This window comes from Gracilinanus agilis, chromosome 2 (assembly GCF_016433145.1).
Source record: "Gracilinanus agilis isolate LMUSP501 chromosome 2, AgileGrace, whole genome shotgun sequence".
Classification (NCBI taxonomy): Eukaryota; Metazoa; Chordata; class Mammalia; order Didelphimorphia; family Didelphidae; genus Gracilinanus; species Gracilinanus agilis.
The window spans coordinates 458680922-458705120 of NC_058131.1; the positions used below are offsets into that span (position 1 = coordinate 458680922).

A 24199-nucleotide genomic window follows, 5' to 3' on the forward strand; every position below is an offset into this window, starting at 1 on the left:
CTGTAAGTCTAGCAGGCAGTCTATGGAGGATGTTTTTAATGGACAGTGGCAGTCGAATGGGCAGAGAGCAGTGGTCATTTTATGTTTAGTGCAAATCTAACCTGCCTACACAGGAAACCTTTGGAACACATGCTCTCCTTTCCAAAGCGCTCTTTAATGTCACCGAAGGATATCACTGAAGGAAAGAAGTGAGTAAAGACAGGAGAAAATTTGGAAGATAGGCAGATAAAGGGATCTTGGATCAGTAGCATTTTGAAAGGGCAGCCCATTATTATCATTAGGATCAATATCAATAGTAAACTTCACCCTGGGCAATAGTCAGTTCTTGAGTATTCAAAGTTGGTGTTTGCTTATACAATTTATGGAACATGAAGGCCCATAACCTTTCCTTCTCCTCTTACTTCCAGTTGCCTTTTGTCTGTTCAAAAGCATTTTGAACAGTATTTCCACTAAAGAATGAGCACAAGAAGAATGAAAAAATCAAATTTAGTGTGGTACTTACTGCTGCTTGTCAGTAAATTTTGTAAAAAATTAAGTTTTTTTGGAAGGGAATAGCTTAAACTAGTACTTATTTGTGTCATTTGCATAATATTTATGCTCTCCTGACAATGAATATATGTACACATAAACATATTAACATATGTATATATCTTGAAGAAGGCTACCTACTTACCTAATATCCTGGCCTGGCCGAGCCTGCACTAGAATCCGTACCTCCAGTTCTTCAGTGCCCTGAAACAAGAACATGTCATGTAACTGCACATGGGCCAATCCAACAAAATAGATAATTTCCAAGTTTATTCAAAAGGCCTCACTTGCTTTCCTCAGATGCTTTTATCATTGGACAAAGTCAAGATAGAAATACGTAGAAATGGAAACCCATTTGCTAAATTAGAAAATATTAGCATTTGTTTTTGTTGAAGGATTGGAGATTCAATGGCAATGAGCAAACTTCATATTTTCTTTTCCTCTTTCACAGTCTTTTCCTGTGTACTAGAGGATTATAAAGGAATTCACTTTTAAAGTACCACTCTCAGGGCTAAAGTCATTCAATGAAAACACTATGGTTGTTCCTAATGAAGACATTTCCCTTCCACTGCCATGATACATGAATTTATCCATATAACAAGATTTCATGGAAATGATTTAAATTTAAGATTTTTATTCGCCATCTGGTCAACTTGTATCAATATAAAAGGTGACAATCAATCCCACATTTATGGACTCTAAATAATATGATGACACTGGACATAGGTGTTGTCCAACAAAACTTGAGTGTGCATATGTTCTGGATCTCAATATTTTGTTGGTTTTCTTGATGCCAATAAATCTGCTTGGACAGTTTTAATATACAGATAACATGATTTGTATCCCAAGTGGTGAGTTTTATAAGGCTTGCAAGTGATTAAGTGATTAAAAACTCAAACCAAAAATCCTTCCTTAGTCCAGGCAAAGTGACTGCCTCAGTACAGTAGAATCTGCATGACAGATTAAGATTGAAAAAAATGCATTTCTTTTAAATATAAGTTCCTTTGTTCCTTTTATAGAAGATATTTCAAAGCACTGTGCAACAAGAGAAAGATAAAGCCCCAGAAATCTTGAAACCTTTCTAGTTGGTAATGTTCATGTCCTACTCCAAACACTCTGACTATCTTCAGTGACAAGAAAGCTTATTCAGGCCATAAGAGACCCTGAATTTAAGAATTAAGGGAGAGGCTGAAAGTAAACTCATGGGCATTTTCATTGAATCATATAAAAAGCAGCTCTGAAAAGGTCATTTTGATCTGGCTTAGTACAGAAGCATTCAGTATTTTACTGATTTTTTTTGTTTAAATTCATCACTTCCTTATTCACTATGCACAGGTCAGCTACACTATGAAATAATTCTCCAGCTAGACCAACATATACCTTCTATATAATAGTTCCTTAGGATATATGGTTATCTCTTATTTGTACTTGAAATTTCTGAAGCCAAATATAGATCAACTTCCATTAGAACAAATACAATTCCATTAGAAATCAACATTTAAATGTTATTTGGTTGATATATATTCAAAACAGCACGATTTCAGTATGATGAAAGATCCAGGTCAGATCTATGGAGCTTGTTTTTTTTTTTTGTGTGTGTGTTTTTTTAAATAGGATTAGACTTCTAGAATTACCCAATGGAAAAATGAAAAAAAAAATAAGATCTATGGGGTTACACACATCATCGGATTCCCTGATGAGTTCAGTATCTTCCACTTGTACTACTGCATCAGCACCACAGGGGATTGGAGCACCTGTTGTAACCCGCATGACTTGTCCTGGCATCACTGTCTGAGTGGGCTGGAAAAACAAATGTATAGAAAAGAAAGAAGACATTTACTTTGAAATACAAAAGTCAGCATAGTAGAGTGGAACAATTTTTAGACTTGAATTTATTAGACTTGGGTTTGAATTCAGGCTCTGATATTTATTAGCTGAGTGATATACAACTGACTTTTTCTCAGGCTCAGTTTACTTAACTTTAAAAATGGAGATGATGTTACTTTTGCTACCTACCTTACAGTATTGCTATATAGTGTTTTATAAACCTTATAGAACGAAATACATCAATTACTATTGTTTTTCTGATTATTTTTCAGAATAGATAGCAGCTCAGATTAATAGCAGGTAGGTGGTGAAGTGGATAGTGCACTAAACCTGAAGTCAGAGAGAGCTGAGTTCAACTTCATCCTTGAACACTTACTAGCTGTGATCCTGGGGAAGTCACTTAACCTCTATCTACCTTAGTTTCCTCATCTATAAAACGGGGATAACAGCTTTGTGACTGGTACACAGTAGCAACAATTGTTGTTGTTATTATCGACTCAACAAATGAAAATTGTTTTGAGGTCTCTGGGAGGCAGAATGTGTTGCTATGCAATGTATTTATGAGTAATTAAAATCAGATTAAAACAGGGACAGCTGGGTGGCTCAGTGGATTGAGAGTCAGGTCCAGAGACACCTCAGACGCTTCTGAGTTGTGTGACTCTGGGCAAGTCACTTAACCCCCATTGCCTAGCTCTTACCACTTTTCTGCCTTAGAACCAATAGAAAGAAGGTAAGAGTTAAAAAAAATTAGAATAACATACTTTGGCAGTATAATAAAAACAAGTTTAATTAGAATGCGTAGGGAATGGATTGTTCTAATTAACTAATCTCTCTCTCTCTCTCTCTCTCTCTCTCTCTCTCTCTCTCTCTCTCTCTCTGTCTCTGTCTCTCTCTCTCTCTCTCTCTCTCTCTCTCTCTCTCTCTCTGTCTCTCTCTCTCTGTCTCTCCCCCCCACAAGGCAGAAGAGTGATAAGGGCCAGGCAATGGGGGTTAAGTGACTTGCACAAGGTCACACAGCTGAAAAGTATCTGGGTCCACTTGAACCCAAGACCTCCCATCTCTGGGCCTGGCTCTCAATCCACTGAGCTACCTAGCCCTTAACTGAATTTTCTTCTTTGGGCTAATCAGAAAAGCTTCTTTATTTTAAACCCTATGAAAAATCTTTCTGGAATATCAGTCTATATTCTTGTTTAGTCTAGTATAAGATATATAACTATCATTCTTCGGTAATTTAAGTTTTTGCAGCACCTTGGAGTCATCATCCCCCAAAGAATTGTCACAAATCACATACCAAAGAAAATCCTGGGATAGGAATAAGTAAGAAACCTTTCCCATCAATAATGCATGGAGTATTTGCCTTATAAATCCTGAAAATCTCGTACAGTGTCTAGGAACAGACATCCAACCTTTAACCACATAGGTTTAATTGTAATCTCTGTGCTGACAACTTCCAGACTGAGATATTTAATCATAGTCTCTCTCCTCAGCTTGAATCCTGCATCATCAGTTACCTATTGGACATTTCTAACTGGATGTTCCAGAGACATCTCAAATTTAACATGTTTGAAACAGAAATCACTATCTTTCCCCCCAAATCCATCCTTCTTCTAGACTTCCCTCTTCTTCTCAAGGCACTATTCTTCCAGTTTTTCAATTTAGTAACTTTGGCATCATTCTCAACTCCTTACATTTCCTCAAACCACATATTTGATTAGTTGCCAAATCTAGCCATTTATTTACTTCCACAATAACTCTTCTCAGTTTGACTTCTTCTCAATACTTACACAGCTACCACATTAATTTAGACAATCATCAACACTCATTTAGATTTTGCAATGGTTTCTTAATTGAAATTATGTTACATCCTATGTGATTTTCTTTAAGTACAAGTCTGATCATGCCATTCCCCTACTCAATAAATGCCAATGGCTTCCTATTTTAATTCTTCTGGAATTAAAAAAATATATATTAAAAGGATATATATATATATATATATATGTAAACTACTTTGTTTAGATTCTAAAGTCCTTCACAACCTTGTCCCAATCTCTCCTTCCATCATTATTGTATAGTACTCCTGTACTCTGCTGTCCGTCCAAGCTGGCTTTTTGTTTCCTCACATTTGATAGACTCTATCCTTACACTGACTGGTTTATACTCTCTCCTCACCTCTACCTTATATAATCTCTCTCTTCCTTCAAGAGGCAGCTTAAGCAACATTACCTACTATGAAGCCTTTCCTGATCCCCTCAAAAGCTCTCTCTTCAAACTACCTTTTATTTAACTAATTTTAAATTTTTTCACTATTCTTCACATGTGTCCTCATTATCTTTTAGAATGTAAACTCCTTTTGAGTAGGGATTGTTTCCCTTTGTATCTCCAGAACTCAACACAGTGCCTGATGCATACCAGGTTCTTAATAAACACTTGTTGATTAATTAATTGACTGGCTAATAAAAGCTTCAAGAGGTCATCTAATTCACTTCACAATAATTATCCAATACTTCTGAGAGTATATGCCTAATTAGGGTTTAGCAAACAACTAGAAATTCTCCTTTCTAGAAATACTAAGCACATAGACAGGATGGGAAGGCAGGGATGAGTTGTAATATCATGGATCTGTTCAATCATTTGAATAACACTTGAATACACACTCCTCTGGGATTGTTTGGTATTCTGTGTCAATGTATATATTGATATTATTTAGGTATGCATTTGGAATACATGCATTAAGTTTTGATGTTCCTTTAATAGAGGTTTTAGACTGAATTTCCAAAAATCACATTTATTTAGTGAAAATATCATATAATTATGGGATACCTGAGAGAGGTTGAGTTACAGATTTTAGGACCCAATGCAATGTGAGGTGAAACTCATTATGGAATTACTTTTTAAAAATCACCCTCTGAATAGCTTTCCTTTCTGAAGTCTGTTGAGTTTAAAAAAAAAAAGCTATATGCCCCATCTGAAAAATGTCTTGGATTATTTAAAAAAATCTTATGTTGATAAAGGAAGTCCAAAGAGAAGAAAAAAGTATGTGTATGTTATAATTTTAACTATATTGCTTCTGAAAGAATCCCTTTTGTCTGACTTGAATTTCACCTCCTCTCTTTGTATTCCCATTTTTTTAGTAGCAGTCTTACCTAGGATTGAAATAAGTAATAGGAAAAGGAAGATAAAGGGGCCTAGAATAGATAATCACTTCTTGGTAGCCAAGTGTTGGCTGTTTCATTTTAGAAACAAATTTTTACAAAGGACTTCAAAATAAACTGAGGCACCAAAAAGACACATGGTTTTCATAAAATTATATGGCAAATTACTCACAGGAAAAAGACAAGGCATACACAGCTGTTTCAATTCCCAGAGAAAATGCCCACACCAGCAAATCAGAATGATTGCACTTAATTCTAGGTCTGTGACAAAGTCTTGTTCTTCACTACAATAGCAGCTAAGGATTTGGTGATGTGATCTTCTAGGTGACAGTTTCAGAGTCATAGGCAATGTCCCCACTGCTGGTATTGGATTAATGAGAGGAGGATGCACAGAACCCCACAAGTCTTTTCTGGAAACCTTGCTCATCAACCCTCATCAATCCTCACTTATTGAGTCCATGGTCATACATTTTTTTCTAGTTCTTTTAATCCTCTGGTAGTTTAGTATGGGACTAAATCTGTAAATTAATTTATTAACTAAAGACATTTTTATCCATGGCAAGTATGTGGATTTGAATAATGAGAAATGCTCTTGTGATCCTGGATTCACTTGTTCCCTTATTCTTCTACTGTCTTGACTTTCCACTCTTTCTCCCTCCTTGTCTCCCAAACCCCCACTAATGCTAGTAAGAAAAATTGAGGTTATTCTTACTACTTTCTCTCATCTGGATGAAAATTCTTACAAAAATATGTAGTAGTGATATCTAAGTATCCAGGGATGAAGCCCTGAAGGAAAGGAAGGGAAATGTCTTTTGGGTTTGTCCTGACTTTAATTAATACATATATTGTGCTTTTATTTTATTTTATTCCTAATCAACAACTGAGAAAATCACCATGTACCTGTTCTTAGGTTACTTTGGGAATGGCTAAGTACCTGCACCCTAGTGGGAAAATTCTATTCAAACAGTAGGTGTAAAGGTTAGAGACCTGCTCTTAAATAGTTCTTTACTAGGATAGAAAATGTTTTTTCAAAATTTTATTGGGTATAATACATTGGAGAAAAGTCCAAGAGAACAAGACTTACGAATTGGTACCTGCAAACCAATAATTACATTTTTCTTCAAAACATCAGCAAATAAACAAGAATGACCTCTGGTAACTTATAAAATATTTTTTAAAAATCACATAATTATTAGGGGGCAGCTGGGTAGCTCAGTGGATTGAGAGCCAGGCCTAGAGACGGGAGGTCCTAGGTTCAAATCCGGCCTCAGACACTTCCCAGCTGTGTGACCCTGGGCAAGTCACTTGACCCCCATTGCCTACCCTTACCACTCTTCCACCTATAAGTCAATACACAGAAGTTAAGGGTTTAAAAATAAAAAAAAATCACATAATTATGAAGGTAGAAGGAACCATGAGGTAGCAACCAATGGAGTGCCTACCATACCATTCCAGAGAGATAAGTAGCCAGCTGTTTGCCAGTGAAAAAAATTACAATTCTGTTTTTCTGTCTGCAGAGGAGATTTTAATCATCTTGATGATGTACTCTGACCTCTAAGCTTTCCACATACTGATATAAGAAATTCAGAAACAGTTACTTTATTCTAGTCAAAGTTTCATAGGAACTGAGAATATTCAACTAAGGTTTCACTTTGATCCTTACCTAACCTAGACCCCATAGCTAACACATTTTAGCAATGTTCTTTCCCCTGCCCATTCAACTTTTCAAAAGTTTTTTTTTCCTGAAATTAATGAACACACTCCAAAAAGGACACTTCCATATGCAAAGCAGAACAGGAAATAAGGTTATATGTAAAAAATGTAAATATCTAATATGGTTTATTTAAAAAAATACATAATAAATTTAAAATGTTGCTTTTAAAGCTGTCCTGTGTGTTACCTTCTGTTTTCTTCTGAAGAATGAAAACAATGACCCGTTTTTTGTTTTCTTTGTTGTTGTTGTTGTTGTTGTTGTTGTTGTTGTTGTTGTTGTTGTTGGTGGTGGTGNTGTGTGTGTGTGTGTGTGTGTGTGTGTGTGTGTGTGTGTGTGTGTGTATGGCACAATCTATTGCTACTTCCCCTTTTCTCCTCCCACCCCACCCTTTGCTGCTAACCCTCTGCAGAAAGAAATATACCATCTTTGTAAGAAATATGCAGTGTAAAGGAAAGCAAATCCATATACTTGCCATGGCCAAAAATGTCTGGCTACTATTTAAATAAATTTACTGATTTAGTCCAATACCAAACTACCAAAGGATTAAAAGAGATAGAAAAAAAGAATACTTTTCCCTCAGACTACTTCTGCCTTTCAAACATCTGTGTTCAAGTCATTACTATTCTTCTAGTCACCCAAACTCAAAACTCTGAAATCCATCAGAGAACCAAATGGTGAAGGAAGTACAGGGAGAAATATCTGGAGATTCCCAGAAAGGAGGCTGAATTTAATTGGATAATCTGATTTCTGCTTGTGAATCAGCTTCTATTTGCCTCTGGCCACATTTGGGTGTGGCAGGAACATGCCAACTGCCATTTAAACTCATTTGAACTGACTGCATGATTTTGTCAAAAGAAAAAATGGTGAAATGTGCAGCAAGTAAATTAAGCCTTTACTTTAGCCTTGGTTAGTGCAATTAACAGGAGTGGCAGGGTAGCAGTTAGTCACAAATACTAGCCAAGAGAGCTACCGATAAGAAGAGAAAAGAATAAGGATTTTGCATGAAGTGAAAGTATGAAGAGCAAAGAAAAATTTTCATTTACCTTCAGAGACTATGCTAAATGGAAGACTGTTGGTGAACATGAAGTTAGGAGAACCCTGGGTCTGAATCCAGCTTCTGACATTTACCAGAGAGAAACAACGTCTCTTAACTTCAACGTGCTCATCTGTGAAAGGGGGTGGGTGAGATAATAATACTTGAAGTCCTGCTTCATAGCGTTGTTGAGGGTTATATAAATTGTTAGCTATTATTTGTATTTCTGTAAACCCTAAGTAACATTTTAGGTAAGGCCAAACATAGATCTGAGAAGGAACCTAGAAAGCATAGCTAAGGATTATGAAGTAATGGAGAGAGCCCTGGGACTTGAGTCAGAAAAACCTGAGTGAAATCCAGCCTCAGATACTTAGTAGCTGTGGGATCACAGGCAAGTCACTTAATCTCAGTTTCCTCATTGGTAAAATGGGGATAATAGCATCTACCTTCCAAGGATTTTGTGAGGATCAATTGAGAGACTATCTGTAAAGTACTTAGCACAGTACTTGGCTCATAATAGGCACTATAAAAACATTAGCTATTATTAGTATTATAAGTAAAGACCCAAGGGCAGAGGTGGTGTTCTCACTATCACTGGTGATCGAAGGTAGGGAGTTCATCAGATAAATGAAGATTTGAGGATGAGTAGCTAGCTAAGAAAATGATGTTAGAGAAAGAGACTTGAATTTCTAAACCATGGCTTAAAATATAACAATGTTGACATCTTGGCCAGGGATTTATTTTCTTAACGTGTCCTGGTGAAAACACATTTGCTAGGAATTTTTTGAATATGATGCTTAAACTTAGAATGGAAGGATGAGGGGGAAGGTAAGGGAAAAGAAAGGAGACAGGGAGAAGGGGGAAGAAAAAACAAAACTGTCTATATAGATCTCCCAAACCTACTCTGGCATGGTATTTATTACTGGTTCAAAATGGGAAGAAAACTAGCAGGACAGAGGACCAGTAGGATAAGAAAGACCAGGAATAAGCCCTGTGATTTCAGATGTTCAGATACAAATTTCAAAGCTGAAATTCTAGCCCTCAGGACAAGCAATTAAAAAATGCATACAGGGCAAGTAGTTCAGAAGTTCTCTCAAAACCACTTTTTATGATAAATTCAGTTGCATGGTAGTGGGTAAGAGGTTAAGAGGCGTTGGGGTAATAAAGACCCTGAACAGACATGGAGGAAAACACAAAGTATGGGAAAGAAGAACAGTGATTTAGAGATCTTAATTCAAAGAAAAAAACCTGACCTTGTAAGTCTATCACTATCTTAGGTATCAGCCTTTTCAAGCAGAGACTTGGACAATCATTTGTAGACAAATCATAAAAGAAATTCTTGGTCAGGTACAGCCATGGCCATATGGCCACTGCAGTCCCTGCCAAATCTAAGAGCTGTGACTTTTGGGTGACCTTTTACCTACTCTTTTCCTTGTCCCCTCTGCTCTCCACTCTGTTTACTATACTTCATTCAAACCCCCCCCCCCCCCCATATGTCTCTTCTTCATCCTCCCTTTCTTACTTCCACTGCCATCTTACTAGTTTCCTCCCAGCCTTTCTCTAGGACTAACCTTAAAAGTCTCCTAATTGAACTTCCTCCTTCCAGTCTTTTCTTTCTTCAAACCATCTTGCATACTGCTGCCAGAATAATAATAATTTCCCTAAAGCACAATTGTGATCATGTCACTTCTCTGATCAAAAACTGCTCCCCATTGCCTAGAGAATAAATTCTAAACTCCATGGCCTGACGTTTTTAGGTCTTTCATGTTCTGGTCCCTGTCAGATATTCCATTATTCTTTTTTATGTACTTATATTCTCCAGTCAAATTGGGCTATTTGACATTCCCCAAATAAGCCACGTGCTTTCCTAATTATGCTATACCTCCTCCTCCTCAAATGTCCTTCCTTCCTACTTCTGCCTGTAATAATCCTACCCATCATTTGAGGCCTAGATCAAATGCCACTTTCACTATGCAGTCTTTCTTGATCTTTATAGTCAGAAGTGAACTCTTTCTCTCCTTTATAGATTCACAATACTATAGACTTCTCCAGTAACATACTTATGCCTTGTATAAATTTTTTTGGTGTCTATATGTCTTATCTCCATTTCTAAATTATAAATTCCTTGAATGCAAAGATTTGGTGATATTTATTTTTTTTAATCTTTCCTAGAGTACCTGATACAGTGCCTTGCATACAGCAAATACTAAATAAATGTTGGATTTATATGAAGTTACATTAAGTCCTACACACCTGTTCACCAGCTTGGGATTCCCCAATGATGAAACGGTCTCCTGGGCCATCAGCAGCTGTGAAATGGAACAAAACCAAGAACAATGATCAGTGTAGACTTATAGCAATAATAAAATTCAAATAATGGGAAAAGGTCCAAGGTACTATTCCACACTGGTTCCTTGAAGTCTTTCTAAAAAAGACTTTGAATTTAAGATTGTTCAGGGTACAGATAGATGGCTCCACGTCTAGAGAGCCATCCTTGGAGATGGAGTGTCCCAGGTTCAAATGTGGTCTGATACTTCCTAGCTGTATGGCCCTGGGCAAGTCACTTAAACCCAATGCCTAACCCTCACTGCTCTTCTGCCTTGGAACTAATACGTGGTATTGATTCTAAAACAGAAGGTAAGGGTTTAAGAAAAAAATTATTCAGGGGTTTGCAAACTATGTAATAAGTTATATCTTTTGATTTGGTTGTTTGCAACATACCTCTTGAAAAAGCATCTGAACAGGCATTCTTCTTATTATTGTATTATTGGTGATACATTGGTAAGTGAACTCTCCCCCTTCCTTTCTGTAATTTTCACTCGTTTGCTTTCAATTAGTAGGTCTCCCAAGAAAGTCACTGAATGAAATGTTAGTAGCATATGGCATAAATGAGAACAATAATCAGATTTTAGAATTTACAGTAAGAAAGAACCTTAGAGATAATCTAAGAATTAATCAACTGTCTAATCCCCTTCTTTTTACAGATAGAGGAAATGAGGTCTAGAATGAGTAAGTGACTTGTTCAAGCTCACACAGACAATAGAAAGTAGAGGAAGGATCTGAATCCACATCCACAAATTCCAAAATAGCATTTTTTCCTCAATATAATGACACTGTATAAAGATACATACATACACACAGAGCTTAGATGTAAATATGTAAGGTATCTTTAAAAAAAGATGTAATTTATGTCTGTGAAAGATGCAATACTGGTTGCCTCAAATATTGTCTTCTGAATAAAAAATAGTAGGTTAACCTAATATAAAAATAATGGTTTGGGAGCAAGATGGTTTAGGTGTTGATTATTATGGCTCTGCCATTAAATAACTGCCTGATCTTGGACAAGTCATTAAACCTCTGCATGCCCCAGTTTTCTCTCCTTTCACTGGGAAAGTTAACTGATATGCTAAAGTATTTTGGGAAATTAAAACTATATTATCTATACTTTAACATGTGAGGGTTTGTGAATTTTGTTGGATATGGGTACTCTTTTTATGAATGTATCACAACATTTTTACAACTGAGTAACTAGAGTTGATGTGGCCAAAAAATTCATCAGCCTATGATTTCAGAAAAAGACCTACATGAATGGATGCAGAATGAAATAAGCAGAACCAAGAGAATACCGTATACAGTAATAGCAATATTGTACAATATGAAAAAGTTAGCTACTCTAAGAAAAACAATAATCAAAGACACTTCTGAAGGACTTAAAACAAAAATGCTTCTAGAGAAAGAACTGTTTGAGTTGGAATGCAGTTCAAAGTATACTATTTGTTATTTTAGGGTTTCTTTGTGTGTGTTCTTATTCTGGTGTTTTGGTTCTGAGTATTTTCTTATAACAATGAAATATGTTGTGTTTTTTTTAAACCCTTAACTTCTGTGTATTGGCTCCTAGGTGGAAGAGTGGTAAGGGTGGGCAATGGGGGTCAAGTGACTTGCCCAGGGTCACACAGCTGGGAAGTGTCTGAGGCCGGCTTTGAACCTAGGACCTCCCGTCTCTAGGCCTGACTCTCAATCCACTGAGCTAGCTACTCAGCTGCCCCCACAATGAAATATGTTTTGCGTGATAATACATATATAACTCAGATTGAATTGCTTATCATTTCTAGGACTGAGGAGGGAAGGCAGGGAGGGAGTCATTTTGGTTCTCATAACTTCAGAAAATGTAGGTGGACAATTGTTATTATATGTAATTGGTAAAATAAAATATCTTTTCAAAAAATTCATCATCTTGCCACCATACTGGTGGTGAGCCTCTCTGAACTTGCTAGGCTGATCGGATATACAGATCATTCCTAGGTCTGTGCTCAAATCATTTCCAACTAGTTAAAATCTGCTGAGACATGAATTTATTTAACCTTCAAGAACTCAGTGTAACCTTCACACACCAAAAGGAAACACTGAACTAGGTTTGCTGTGGAGGTTTACATCTATACTTATATCAAGAACAGCTGATTAGTGGCAGATTCCCTAAAACCAAAGCTTCTTGATTCCCACTCCATTAAACTGGTTTATTATACTTCTATTTTTAAAATTCAGAAGACCATTTCAAATAGCCAGCATTGTTTCCTTCACTATCATAAAACACATTGAATTTTTAAAAGTCTGCTTTCATCACTTTACATATCTTTGAAAGCAAGGAATGAACACTTTTATAGAGTTGATTTTTACCAAAACTCTTAACATAGTAGTGGCTTATTATTTCATTTTGTTTCTCTTCTAAAGCAAATAGCTAATTTTCACATATCTACTAATGACTTTCTCTTCTGCTTTGTAACCACTGAATTTAATTTGCAGGAAGCAATAAAAAGTAATCAAAATCAAATCTAACAACAGACACATTATGTAAGTAATTCACAAATGTTTAATGCTGGACCCAGGAGTTGTCTCTTTTTCTTAGTGTTCAGAAAATGTGTTCTTGCTTACATCTTTATTTCAAGAACTTTGGTTCTTGACATGGTTCTTCAGTAACATTTGGTTTCTGTAAAAACATATGGAAACTTTAAATCCAAATTCAAAGTAATTTCCTGTTTCTTACAGGAATATAAAGAAAAGTCATTCTTTACTATTATTTCTGGCAAAACAACAACCTCTCTGTAAGCCTCTTAAAACACTTCATTCATTCATTCATTCATTCATTCATTCATTCATCATACCTTCAATAAATATTAATGTGCTAGGCTCTGAGGATATAAAGATATAAACTGAACAGTCCCTTCTCTAGGGAAATTGATATTCTATTGGAAGAAAACAACATATATATAGGAAAGTAAATATAAAAAATATAAGAACTAATTTCATTGAAGGCAGAGAATAACTGAGGAGAGGAAGATCAGGAAAAGCTTCCAGTAGGAGTGGCACTTGAGCTGACCTTTGAAGGAAGCTAGGGATTCTCTGAAGAGAAAGAGAAGAAAGTGTATTGCAAAAATGTGGTATAGCCTGTGTAATGGAATGGAAAAGGGAGCTGTAATTCTGTTTACTGGGAATAGTAAATTTTCTAGAACAGTGGTGTTAAGTTAATATAGAAATGGGTTCCTGCAGTTTGCATATTGACTTAGAAAACCACAAATTAACTTTACATTGTGTTGTACTTGTATTCAATTTGCTAAACATTTCCCAATTAAATTTTAATAATCTGGTTCGAACTGTACTTGGAAGTTTTGCAAGCAGCAAGTTTGACACTTGTGATCTAGAACATTAAGAGTGTGAAGGCAGCCACTAGAAGGGTATAGTCAATAATTGTCTTAGGTGCTTCTTATTGAGACACTGATAGATATGGCATGATGCAGAACAAGCCTAATAAGTGAATTTACTTACAAGGAAGAGAAAACCACTATAATTTCCCAATATTATAAAATACAGTAAGTAACATTATTTGTAGAATTTGTTATCTTGGATAATGAACTGAGAAAAGGAGTCTTTGAAAAATCCACCATGAAGATGGATCAAAGTTTTAAGAATCTGTTTAGCTATCCATTTACTGATGACTCAAGGCACTCACTTCTGATAACTTTTGTCTGTTTTAGTCATAATGTCATCATCATATACTGACTTAGCAGATATACCTAAGAACCTAGTGCTTCAATTTCAACCACTTCTGTAATTGCTGACATTATAGTTTAGTTGTTTATCCAAATTAGATTGTAAGCTCCTAATTAGAGTGTAAGCTCCAGTGTCTCCTCTTTATGTGGCTTAGAGCACTGCCAACTTTCTACAAATAATAAATATCAGACGGCTGCACAGTAGATATCCTCTTGAACTTTATATATTATATTGCTTCATTTGATACTTTTCTTTGTGAAACAATTTTAAAATAAAAATAACTATAAGCTGCTGCATGGTAATTCAGATTAAAACCTTTTGGGATGGATCTCATAGTAGTAAAAAAGGCTTTTATAGCTTATGTGGGCTAATCATTCTCTCTGGCAACAAGAAAAGCTCTGAGCAATACAGTTTCATTTGCCAAGCTGTGGTTACCTCATGTGAAAACAGAACATTCTTCTTAAGAATAAGTAATTCTGCCTCAAGTAATTCTTTTTCTCACTTTTTCCTCATTTACATTACCAGAGTGGTAAAAATGGAATATGCAGTCCCTTTGGAGTTTCATCTGCTTCAGATGTTTGTCCTTCCCTTGAAGTCAGAATCCTTTGTCATTTTACAATAATTCTATAAGGCTACAAATGGCACTGCCACAAACAGAATTCTAGCTCTCAGGCAGGGAATAAGAAGTAGTAAGAACTGATGAGGCTGTCAGAAGAATAAAACAATTTCTCTTCTGGACTCTATTCTTTGTATAAATCTCAAAGGAGAGAGAAATCTGGAAGCCCAAAATGTACCAGCTGAATTAGCACAGGGCTTTGAGTCTGGGATTTCTGCTCTGCTTCTGTCTACCTCAGTGTTCTACAGATCAGTTGGCTAAAGGAAAAGAGTTGAAGGAGAATCATCTCTGAGCTTCCTCTTTCTCAGGAAAGAAGGCATGTTTCCATAACTATACGAAGTTGAACTGCAACAGACAAAATGATCTCTGTAAAGCACAAGTCTAAAAAATTTTGACCAAGAAAACTGCTATAGAGAGAGGGACTAAGCAGATGTGCTTCCAACACATAAAGGCCCTAGAGACTTAACACATGAATGAATATTTAAATGTACTAACAACAAAAGAAAATCACTTTAATTGCCCAATATAAAAGGCAGCAAAGGATTCTATGTCTTCAGCTCTGATGATAGATTCTATGTCCAGGGAAATGTTTCTAGACATTTTCTCAATCCTTTCAGTTTTGAATTTATAACTAATGGAAAGTTCCCCAGAGCCTTGAAGCAATTTAATTACAATTCCCATTTTTTGGGGTCTCAGACTGGCCTTTCTACTGGGAGGAATTACTATAGCATTTATTTATTGGATTTATACAGTCTGTGGCAGTTCCAACTGCTCTTGTTGCCAGCACCATCTGTAGCTACAAGTGCTCTGAAGGTTGGCATGTTCTAAGGATGGATAGAGATTTAGCTTTCACTCTTCTTGGTAAATGGTTTACTTGTGATTAAAGTAGGAGGACAGAACATTTCAACTGTTGGTTGCCTGAGTTTCAGCTGAAATCTGACCTTAATTGCCCCTGTTATGGGATTGATTTCTCTCTTCCTGGTCTTGAGTCTTTAGAGGTTCCACTAAGGAAACATCACTAGGTCTCTAGGGAGTGGTTCTAAACCACCTGAAAGCACAGTATTCAAGACCCTTCCCTACATGTTTGTCAGATAGTTTTTGTGCACAGTGAGGCTTCTAGTAAAAGATTTTCATTAGGCCTAGTGTTAGGAAATACACATGTGAATATGCTTCTCTATGAATAAAGTTATTCTAACAGATAGGGGAGAAGCAGATGCAATAACAGTTGGGTGCCTGGAATGAGCCCAAAGCCTTCAAAATGTGCAGGATATGACCAATACTAATCATGAAAGACAAAACCCTTACCTCGGACAGCATAGCCATCTTTTACTGATGCTGGGAAGGGGGGTAGGTTGTCCTTTGCATATACATCTTGTGCAAGGACTCTTCCCATCCCGTCTGCAAGGACAAAAAAAATTTAAAGAATTGGTGGTGAGTAAACCTAGAGAGAGAAAATCAAAGATGGAAGAAAGCCATAAATGAGATGTGCACATGCGTTTATCTACCTTAGTTAATATGAAGGCTTTTTTAGACCTCCTGTAGTTAGAAGACAGAAATGTATCCTGGTGTCTGATAAAAAAGTAGAGTTAATGATTTCCCTAGACTCTTTGGGAAATGATTCCTAATAGTGCCTTGGGCCGTAGAAAGCCTTCAAAAAAGATTCAAGCAGAAGCATCATAAACATTGCAGTACTCCTAAATACTATTTTCTTTCACAGGAAAGCTACTGAGATTTCCTTTCAGTTCCAAACAAGGCTAGGGAAAAGTAGCAGAGAAATTAAGACTTGTAACCTAATGTGCTTAGTTTAGGTAACATTACTATAGCCTTTCCTTCTGCCACCAAGGTATCAGCATTTCTATAGATAAAGAATAAGTTTCTTATAAAGCCTACTTGAATTTTAGCTGTTGGTTTGGACTTCATTAGACCAGATAAATTGGTGACTTTAAGGAGAGGGCGAAAACTACCAGCTGATATTATGTACAGGTTACTGGAATAATATAGGAGGATAGTCATTCTAAGACATTACTTAGTAATCTGGATCACTTAGCAAATATTTCTCAGTAATAAAATACATTCAATTTCATTTCCATTTCCATACATCATCTAGACAATAACTGCCTTATTAAAAAAATTCAGCCTTTCTCCAATTATAAAAATATAAGACTTTATTTACATGAAGCAATTCTGTTGCTTTGAGGGATAGGCCAGTTCTTTAGTATGTCAGCTCACTATGAGCTAATGAGTCCTAATTCTCATAGAGTTACATCTAAGTTAGAGGGAACTCTTTTTTTCTACATGTTCTATTACAAAGGTGATGAGAGTCTTTGGATTCAATTTGCAGGATAAAGAGTGAGGGTGGACTGTAAAAGGTTCTGTTTAGACCAAAACTGAAATGGCTCTCAATCCCCTCTCCTTACTCCCCAGGTAGACCTGCCATCATTCAACTCTTAATCTTATCACAATGCTGTAAAGAAACAGGCCAGTACTTCTGAAGCCTGATGAGCTTTGACATAAATATGTCTGTGGATCCATATGTAAAATACATGTGAATATATTTACACAGACATACAAGAATGTATACATACCGTACACAACATACATAAATATACCAAGCAGATGCCTTAACTATTAATGAAAGAATTATTATGTACTATTAAGGAAAGAATTTTTATAGTTCCTTATGAACCTGAAGACTTACAGATGAATTTTCTCACACCTGGGGATAATAATAGCTCCTACCTCATAGGATTGTTGTTATATATTGTGAGAAAAAGCATGTAAAGTGCTTTTCAAACATTAAGGTGCAAGTTGTTATTTATGAGTCTTTTTTTAATATGGGCAAACTTGGACACAGTCAGGTATATTGAACTGACAAAGGTCCTAGACCAATCCAGGATTAGATGAAGGAAGATCATCCAGTTATCTTAATTTCTATCTTCACAATAGAGACATTCATTATTGCTTTTTAGGAACACATACTCATCCATACAAGATGTCTGTGATATAGAGCTGTCCAAGGTATAATATTTATGCAATGTACATAAAGAGATTATTTTAAAAATTCAACCCCATATTTCTGAAAAACATCTTTTGGTATCTTGATGTGACTTAGACAGGAATTTAATTTATATGCTGAGGAATGATTGAGTCTTATTTACAAGTCACAATCTCCAAAAAGAAAGACAATGAGCATGTTGAAAGGCTTATATTTGTGACCTGATGTCTATATTTAGCTAGATTTGCTAGTCTTTGGAAATACTTCTTTATAATGGTTGGTTAGTATTATATTCATTTTAAAAGTGACAAATATAGTAGCTGAATTTATATAGTGGTACAAGGTTTGCACTATGCTTTATATTTATATTATCTGATTTGAGCCTTACACAACAACCCTGTGAAGTTGGTATTATAGATATTTTTTCTTTTTTCTTTCTTTTTTTTTTTTTGGCACTATAGATATTATTATTCCCATTTGACTCAAAAAGGATATGTGATTTGCCTATGGTCATACCACTAATAAGTGTTAGAATAGCATTTAAATCCAGGTATTTCTGATGCCAAGTTCAACATTTTAGGAACTATAGCAAGAAACTCTAATAAGAAAAACTGAGGGAATAAGGAGGACATTTTAATGGTAGAATGGAGAACAGAACTTCAGTTTCACAAAATACGGTTAGATGGTCTAATAATATAGTCACTAACATCCTTTGTTGAAGCATCTTATTTTTCGTTCCTTACATCAGTGATAAGATGTTGCTTCATACCAAAATTAGAAGGGAAGCAACAAACTGGAAAAAAAATCTTTATAACAAAAAACTCAGACAAAGGTCTAATTAACTCAAATATAAGGAGCTAAATCAATTGTACAAAAACCCAATCCATTCCCCAATTGATAAATGGGCAAGGGACGTGAATAGGCAATTTTCAGATAAAGAAATCAAAACTATCAACAAACACATGAAAAAGTGTTCTAAATCTCTTATAATTAGAGAAATGTAAATCAAAACAACTCTGAGGTACCACCTCACACCTAGCAGATTAGCTAACATGACAGCGGAGGAAAGTGGTGAATATTGGAGTGGATGTGGCAAAATTGGGACATTAATGCATTGCTGGTGGAGCTGTGAATTGATCCAACCACTCTTTTTTTTTTTTTTTTTTTTTTTAAACCCTTATCTTCCGCTCCAAGGCAGAAGAGTGGTAAGGGCTAGGCAATGAGGGTTAAGTGACTTGCCCATAGTCACCCAGCTGGGAAGTGTTTGAGACCAGATTTGAACCTAGGACCTCCTGTCTCTAGGCCTGACTCTCAATCCACTGAGCTACCCAGCTACCTAGCTGCCCCCTGATCTGGATGGCAATTTGGAACCATGCTCAAAGGGCTTTAAAAGACTATTTGCCTTTTGATCCAGCCATAGCACTGCTTGGTTTATAACCCAAAGAGATAATAAGGAAAAAGACTTGTACAAAAATATTTATAGCCGTACTCTTTGTGGTGGCAAAAAATTGGAAAATGAGGGAATGTCTTTTGATTGGGGAATGGCTGAACAAATTGTGGTATATGCTGGTGATGGAATACTATTGTGCTCAAAGTAATAATGAACTGGAGGAATTCCATGTGAACTGGAAAGACCTCTAGGAATTGCTGCAGAGTGAAAGGAGCAGATCCAGGAGAACATTGTACACAGAGACTGTGTACTGTGGTACAACTGAATATAATGGACTTCTCTACTAACAGCAATGCAAGGATCAAGAGCAATGCTGAGGGATTAGTGATAAAGAAAACTAGCAACATTCAGAGGAAGGACTGTAGGAATAAAAACATGGAAGAAAAACAACTGCTCGAACACATGGGCTGATGGGGATATTATTGGGGATGTAGATGCTAAACGATAACTCTAGTCCAACTATCAATAATATGGAATTAGGTCTTAATCAATGACACATGTAAAACCCAGTGGAATTATGTGTTGGCTACAGGAGGGTGGGGGGTTTTGGGGGAGAGGGAAAGAACATGAAATATGTAGCCATGGGAAAATATTCAAAATAACAAACATTTAAAAATAAAATTAAAAAAAAAAAGATGTTGCTTCAATTTGTTATGCGACAGATCATAGCCATGACCCAGCTCTGTAGACAGGTCTAATTTTCCCCAACCAATCATTTACTTGCCTATTCCTTCACTTGAAACTTTACTTTATTTACTCTTTTGTTCTCTCCTTTACCTCATGCTAAGAAGATGATGAATTTGTTTCCTAAGGACTGACCTAAAGCAGACAAATTGAGCAGAGGACAAAGGAGGTAGAGAAATGATAGTGAAGGAAAGTTGGAAAGTGCTGATGACTAAAGAAGGGTGAGGGACTTAGACAAGTCAGTATGAAAGCTGGAATAATGACACACAAAGAAGTTACCTTACTAACTTCATCTTTAATTATTCCCTAAGTTCTTTTTGTTTGTTTATCTGTTTTTGCACTTAGTTTGCTAACACCTATTTTGGTGCTTATATTCATCATTGTTTTATTTTAATGTCCCATTAGATTGTCGGCTCCTTAAGGGCAAGACTTGTCTTTTGTCTTACTGTATATTTCCAGTACTTAGGACAGTGCCTGGTACATGGCAGATACTAAATAAATCCTTGTTGAGTGAAAGAATTATCCCCACCTAGAAACTCTCTCCTCTGTATTAACAAAATGCTATTTATTATTATTAAGACCATATCAAAATCCAGCTCTTCCAGGAAATAATTCCTAATAAATGTCACTCCCTTTCTAGTCCATTGTAATTCACCATTTATTGAGCTTGTCCTGTGCATAGCAATTGTTTTCATCTTTAATGGAGATATGGTTTGTTTCCCAATATCCTTTTTTTGGGGTCTATTTTCTCAAAGCACCATAGGCATGGTGTTTCATTTTCACAATAATGAACTCCAAAATTCTTTTATCTGATTATAATCTTTTATTATTACATTTTATCTATGCCTTAATCCTGCTTTTTTGTCTTTACCTTGACCTTTATTCTTCTACCTGTCAGTTTTCCCCAGGATATTACCTCTGCACTGGCTATACTCTTCTATCTTTCCTATCTCAAGTCTTTCGTGAAGCAGCTCTACTCTGTATCAACCTCTACAATCAAATCTGTTGCCTCCTTCTTCTAGGGGAGGCCGTGCAAATCTCAACTTTGGATTACTCCCACCAATCATCTTCTTTGCTACTATTAACCTGCAGCTGAACAGAGATGGAGACAAATCAGAAAAGTATACTGTTTGAGTTTACCACAAAAAAATTTTACATGATCTCATTTTTCACTACAAGCAAAGCAATTCTATTCTTCCTTAATCAATAAGTTATTCCTCTCCTTGCAGTGGCTATTCTAAGCCTTTCCATTGTTCCTTAAGCCTCCTGTGGCACTCCCTTCTCAGTTAAGGAATCAATCTCATATTTCATAAAAAAAAAAAAGTGAAGCTTTTTACCAAGAACCCTTTTTTCACACAGCACTCACATATCTTCCCATACTATTCCTCCTTCACTCCTGTCTTTCATAAAAAAAAAAAATAGCCCTTTTAACTGCCGAGGCAAATTTTTCTGCATGAATCCTTGAGTCCATCATCTTCCATATTCTCCAGTAGCTTGTTCCCACTATCACACTATCATCCCACTTGTATTCTGATCTTCAGTCTCTCCCTATATCCCTTCACAACATTTAAGTTGTGGAGATATCTCTTTTCTGTCTCATATCATCTCTTCAATTACAGACACCAGTCTAGTTTAGACCTCATGACTCCTTTTTTGGCGGGGAGAGAAGCCATTAGCTCATCAGTTCTTACTTGGATCATTGCAGAAGACTTCTTAACTGGTCTCTCTGCCTCAAGCCTCTCTCTTTACTACAGTGCATCATCTACTCGGCTGCCAAAGTGATTTTCCAAAGTGTGGATTTGACCATGTCACCTCCCCTTAACTGACTCCAGAATAAAAGCCCCTGCTATCTGGTACTTGAAACCCCCCTTTTCCACCTGGCTCCTCTCTACCTTCCTAGTTCCTTATTTTTGCTTTATTCCCCTCTACCTAATCTATGATTCAGTTCCACTGGCCTATGATGCTTCCTCTCCTTGTTTTTGCATTTGCTTCCCATGTCTTGGATGCATTTTTCCCCCTCACCTCTGCCTACTAGCTTCCTTAGTTTTCTTTAATATCTTCTGCAGGGAACTCTTTCCTGGTCCTATTAACTGCTAGAGTTTTACCTTTGAAATTACATTCCACCTGTTTTGTATATATATTTTGCATATTATTTATATGATGTTAACCCCAAAAGAATGTGAATTCCATGAAGGTAGGGTATGTTTTTGCTTTTCTTTTTATCCCTAGTACTTATCCCAGTGCTTAGCACACAGTAAGCCACAGACAGCTACTTCTTGACTGAATGACCCTGCTTATAGTATTATTCAATAAATCCTTGTTGAATAATTTGATTCATCTTCTTATCCTGAATGCCTTAAGTTGGAATGGAGTCTAAGATTAAGCAGATTTCTTTTCATCATTTAATTTTGTCCTTATGAACAAGGGGAGGGTAGAGATCAAAGGAAAGAAGACATTGCTCCCCAACCCAGAATATCATATGTACATTCTTGGAGCATCATGTTTGCAGCATATAAATGCCAGCTGGCCTTTCTTTATGGCACATCTTCAAATGTAGATCATATCATAGAAAGAACCATAACACATTTCAGCTGGAAAGAAAGAAAGAAGGGCTGCTTTACATTTATTTAACAAAATTATTAATACAGAATTAGCAGCCCTTGAGACTGGACTGCAGAGTTCTGGAGCTTTTTAATTATTTTTCCTCCTGCCAAGAATGTAGGGAAGCTGCCATCTTTCAGGTAAATTCATCTTTGCTGGCAAATCAGCAAAATACCAAAGCCAAAGCAGATGGATCCAGAAAGGTTCAACATGGCCCTCCCAAGTGGGAAATGTGTCATTGCAAGTTTTGGTTTGAAAGCATGAGGATGGTAGAAAGGTAAGCAGATGATGTGTTGGAAAGCAATATGCAGCAGATCTGGTAATAGGAAGGGCTCCCAGATGGCAACAGATGCAAGATAATCAGAGGAGCACACATTTGATACTAATCTTTGCTGTATAAACAACTGCATCTGCATTTCTGAGCAGAGCAGGGGCTAAATGCTATATAGTTGACCAAGCAGTAAGTATTTTATTTTATTCCCTTCTGTTTAACTTGTAAAGACTTAGTTGCCTTAAGGTAGGAATTACTTCTGGCAAGTAACTTAGGTGCTGATACGGATTCTGGATGACCTGAGCATGTAGTTCCTTTTATTATGGCCATAGATGGGATCATTTAGTGCACATGCTTTTGGACATGGAGACCTGACTCTTACATTCTAGAATGGACATGTAAGTCCTAGTCATCTCTTAAAGAAATGTTAGGTGGGGGGCAGCTGAGTAGCTCAGTGGATTGAGAGCCAGGCCTAGAGATGGGAGGTCCTAGGTTCAAATCTGACCTCAGACACTTCCTAGCTGTGGGACCCTGGGCAAGTCACTTGACCCCATTGCCTATCCTTACTACTCTTCTGATTTGGAGCCAATACAGTGTATTGGCTCCAAGACGGAAGGTAAGTTTTTTTTTTTTAACATTTATTAATAATCATTTTTAACATGGTTACATGTTTCATGCTCCTACTTTCCCCTACACCCCCCGCACTCCCCCCACCCATGGCCGACGCACATTTCCACTGGTTTTGTCATGAGTCCTTGATCAAGACCTATTTCCAAATTGTTGGTGGTTGCATTGGTGTGGTAGTTTCGAGTCCACACCCTCAATCATGTCCGCCCCGACCCATGCGTTCAAGCAGTTGCTTTTCTTATATGTTTCCTCTCCTGCAGTCCTTCCTCTGAATGTGGGTAACATTCTTTACCATAAATCCCTCAGAATTGTCCTGGGTCATTACATTGTTGCTGGTACAGAAGCCCATTACATTCGATTTTACCATAGTATATCAGTCTCTGTGTACAGTGTTCTTTTGGCTCTGCTCCTTTCGCTCTGCATCAGTTCCCGGAGGTCTCTCCAGTTCGCCTGGAACTCCTCCAGTTTATTATTCCTTTTAGCACAATAGTATTCCATCACCCGCATATACCACAGTTTGTTCAGCCATTCCCCAATTGAAGGACATACCCTCCTTTTCCAGTTAATTGCCACCACAAAAAGCAAGGCTATAAATATTTTTGTACATGTCTGTTTATCTATGATCTCTTTGGGGTACAAACCCAACAATGGTATGG

General features: G+C 36.6%; 1 protein-coding gene across 8 annotated transcripts in view; it reads right to left on the reverse strand.

The window, feature by feature from the left end:
• GPHN (gephyrin) overlaps positions 1-24199 on the reverse strand; it is a 787688-nt gene that overhangs the window by 89309 nt on the left and 674180 nt on the right. For all 8 annotated transcript variants that reach the window (XM_044664832.1, XM_044664830.1, XM_044664831.1 and 5 more), the window contains 4 exons: positions 16221-16313; positions 10508-10563; positions 2209-2328; positions 674-732 (listed from right to left, as the gene is read on the reverse strand). In XM_044664832.1, coding sequence (XP_044520767.1) covers positions 674-732; positions 2209-2328; positions 10508-10563; positions 16221-16313 — 328 coding nt within the window. The remainder of the gene's footprint in view (positions 1-673; positions 733-2208; positions 2329-10507; positions 10564-16220; positions 16314-24199) is intronic.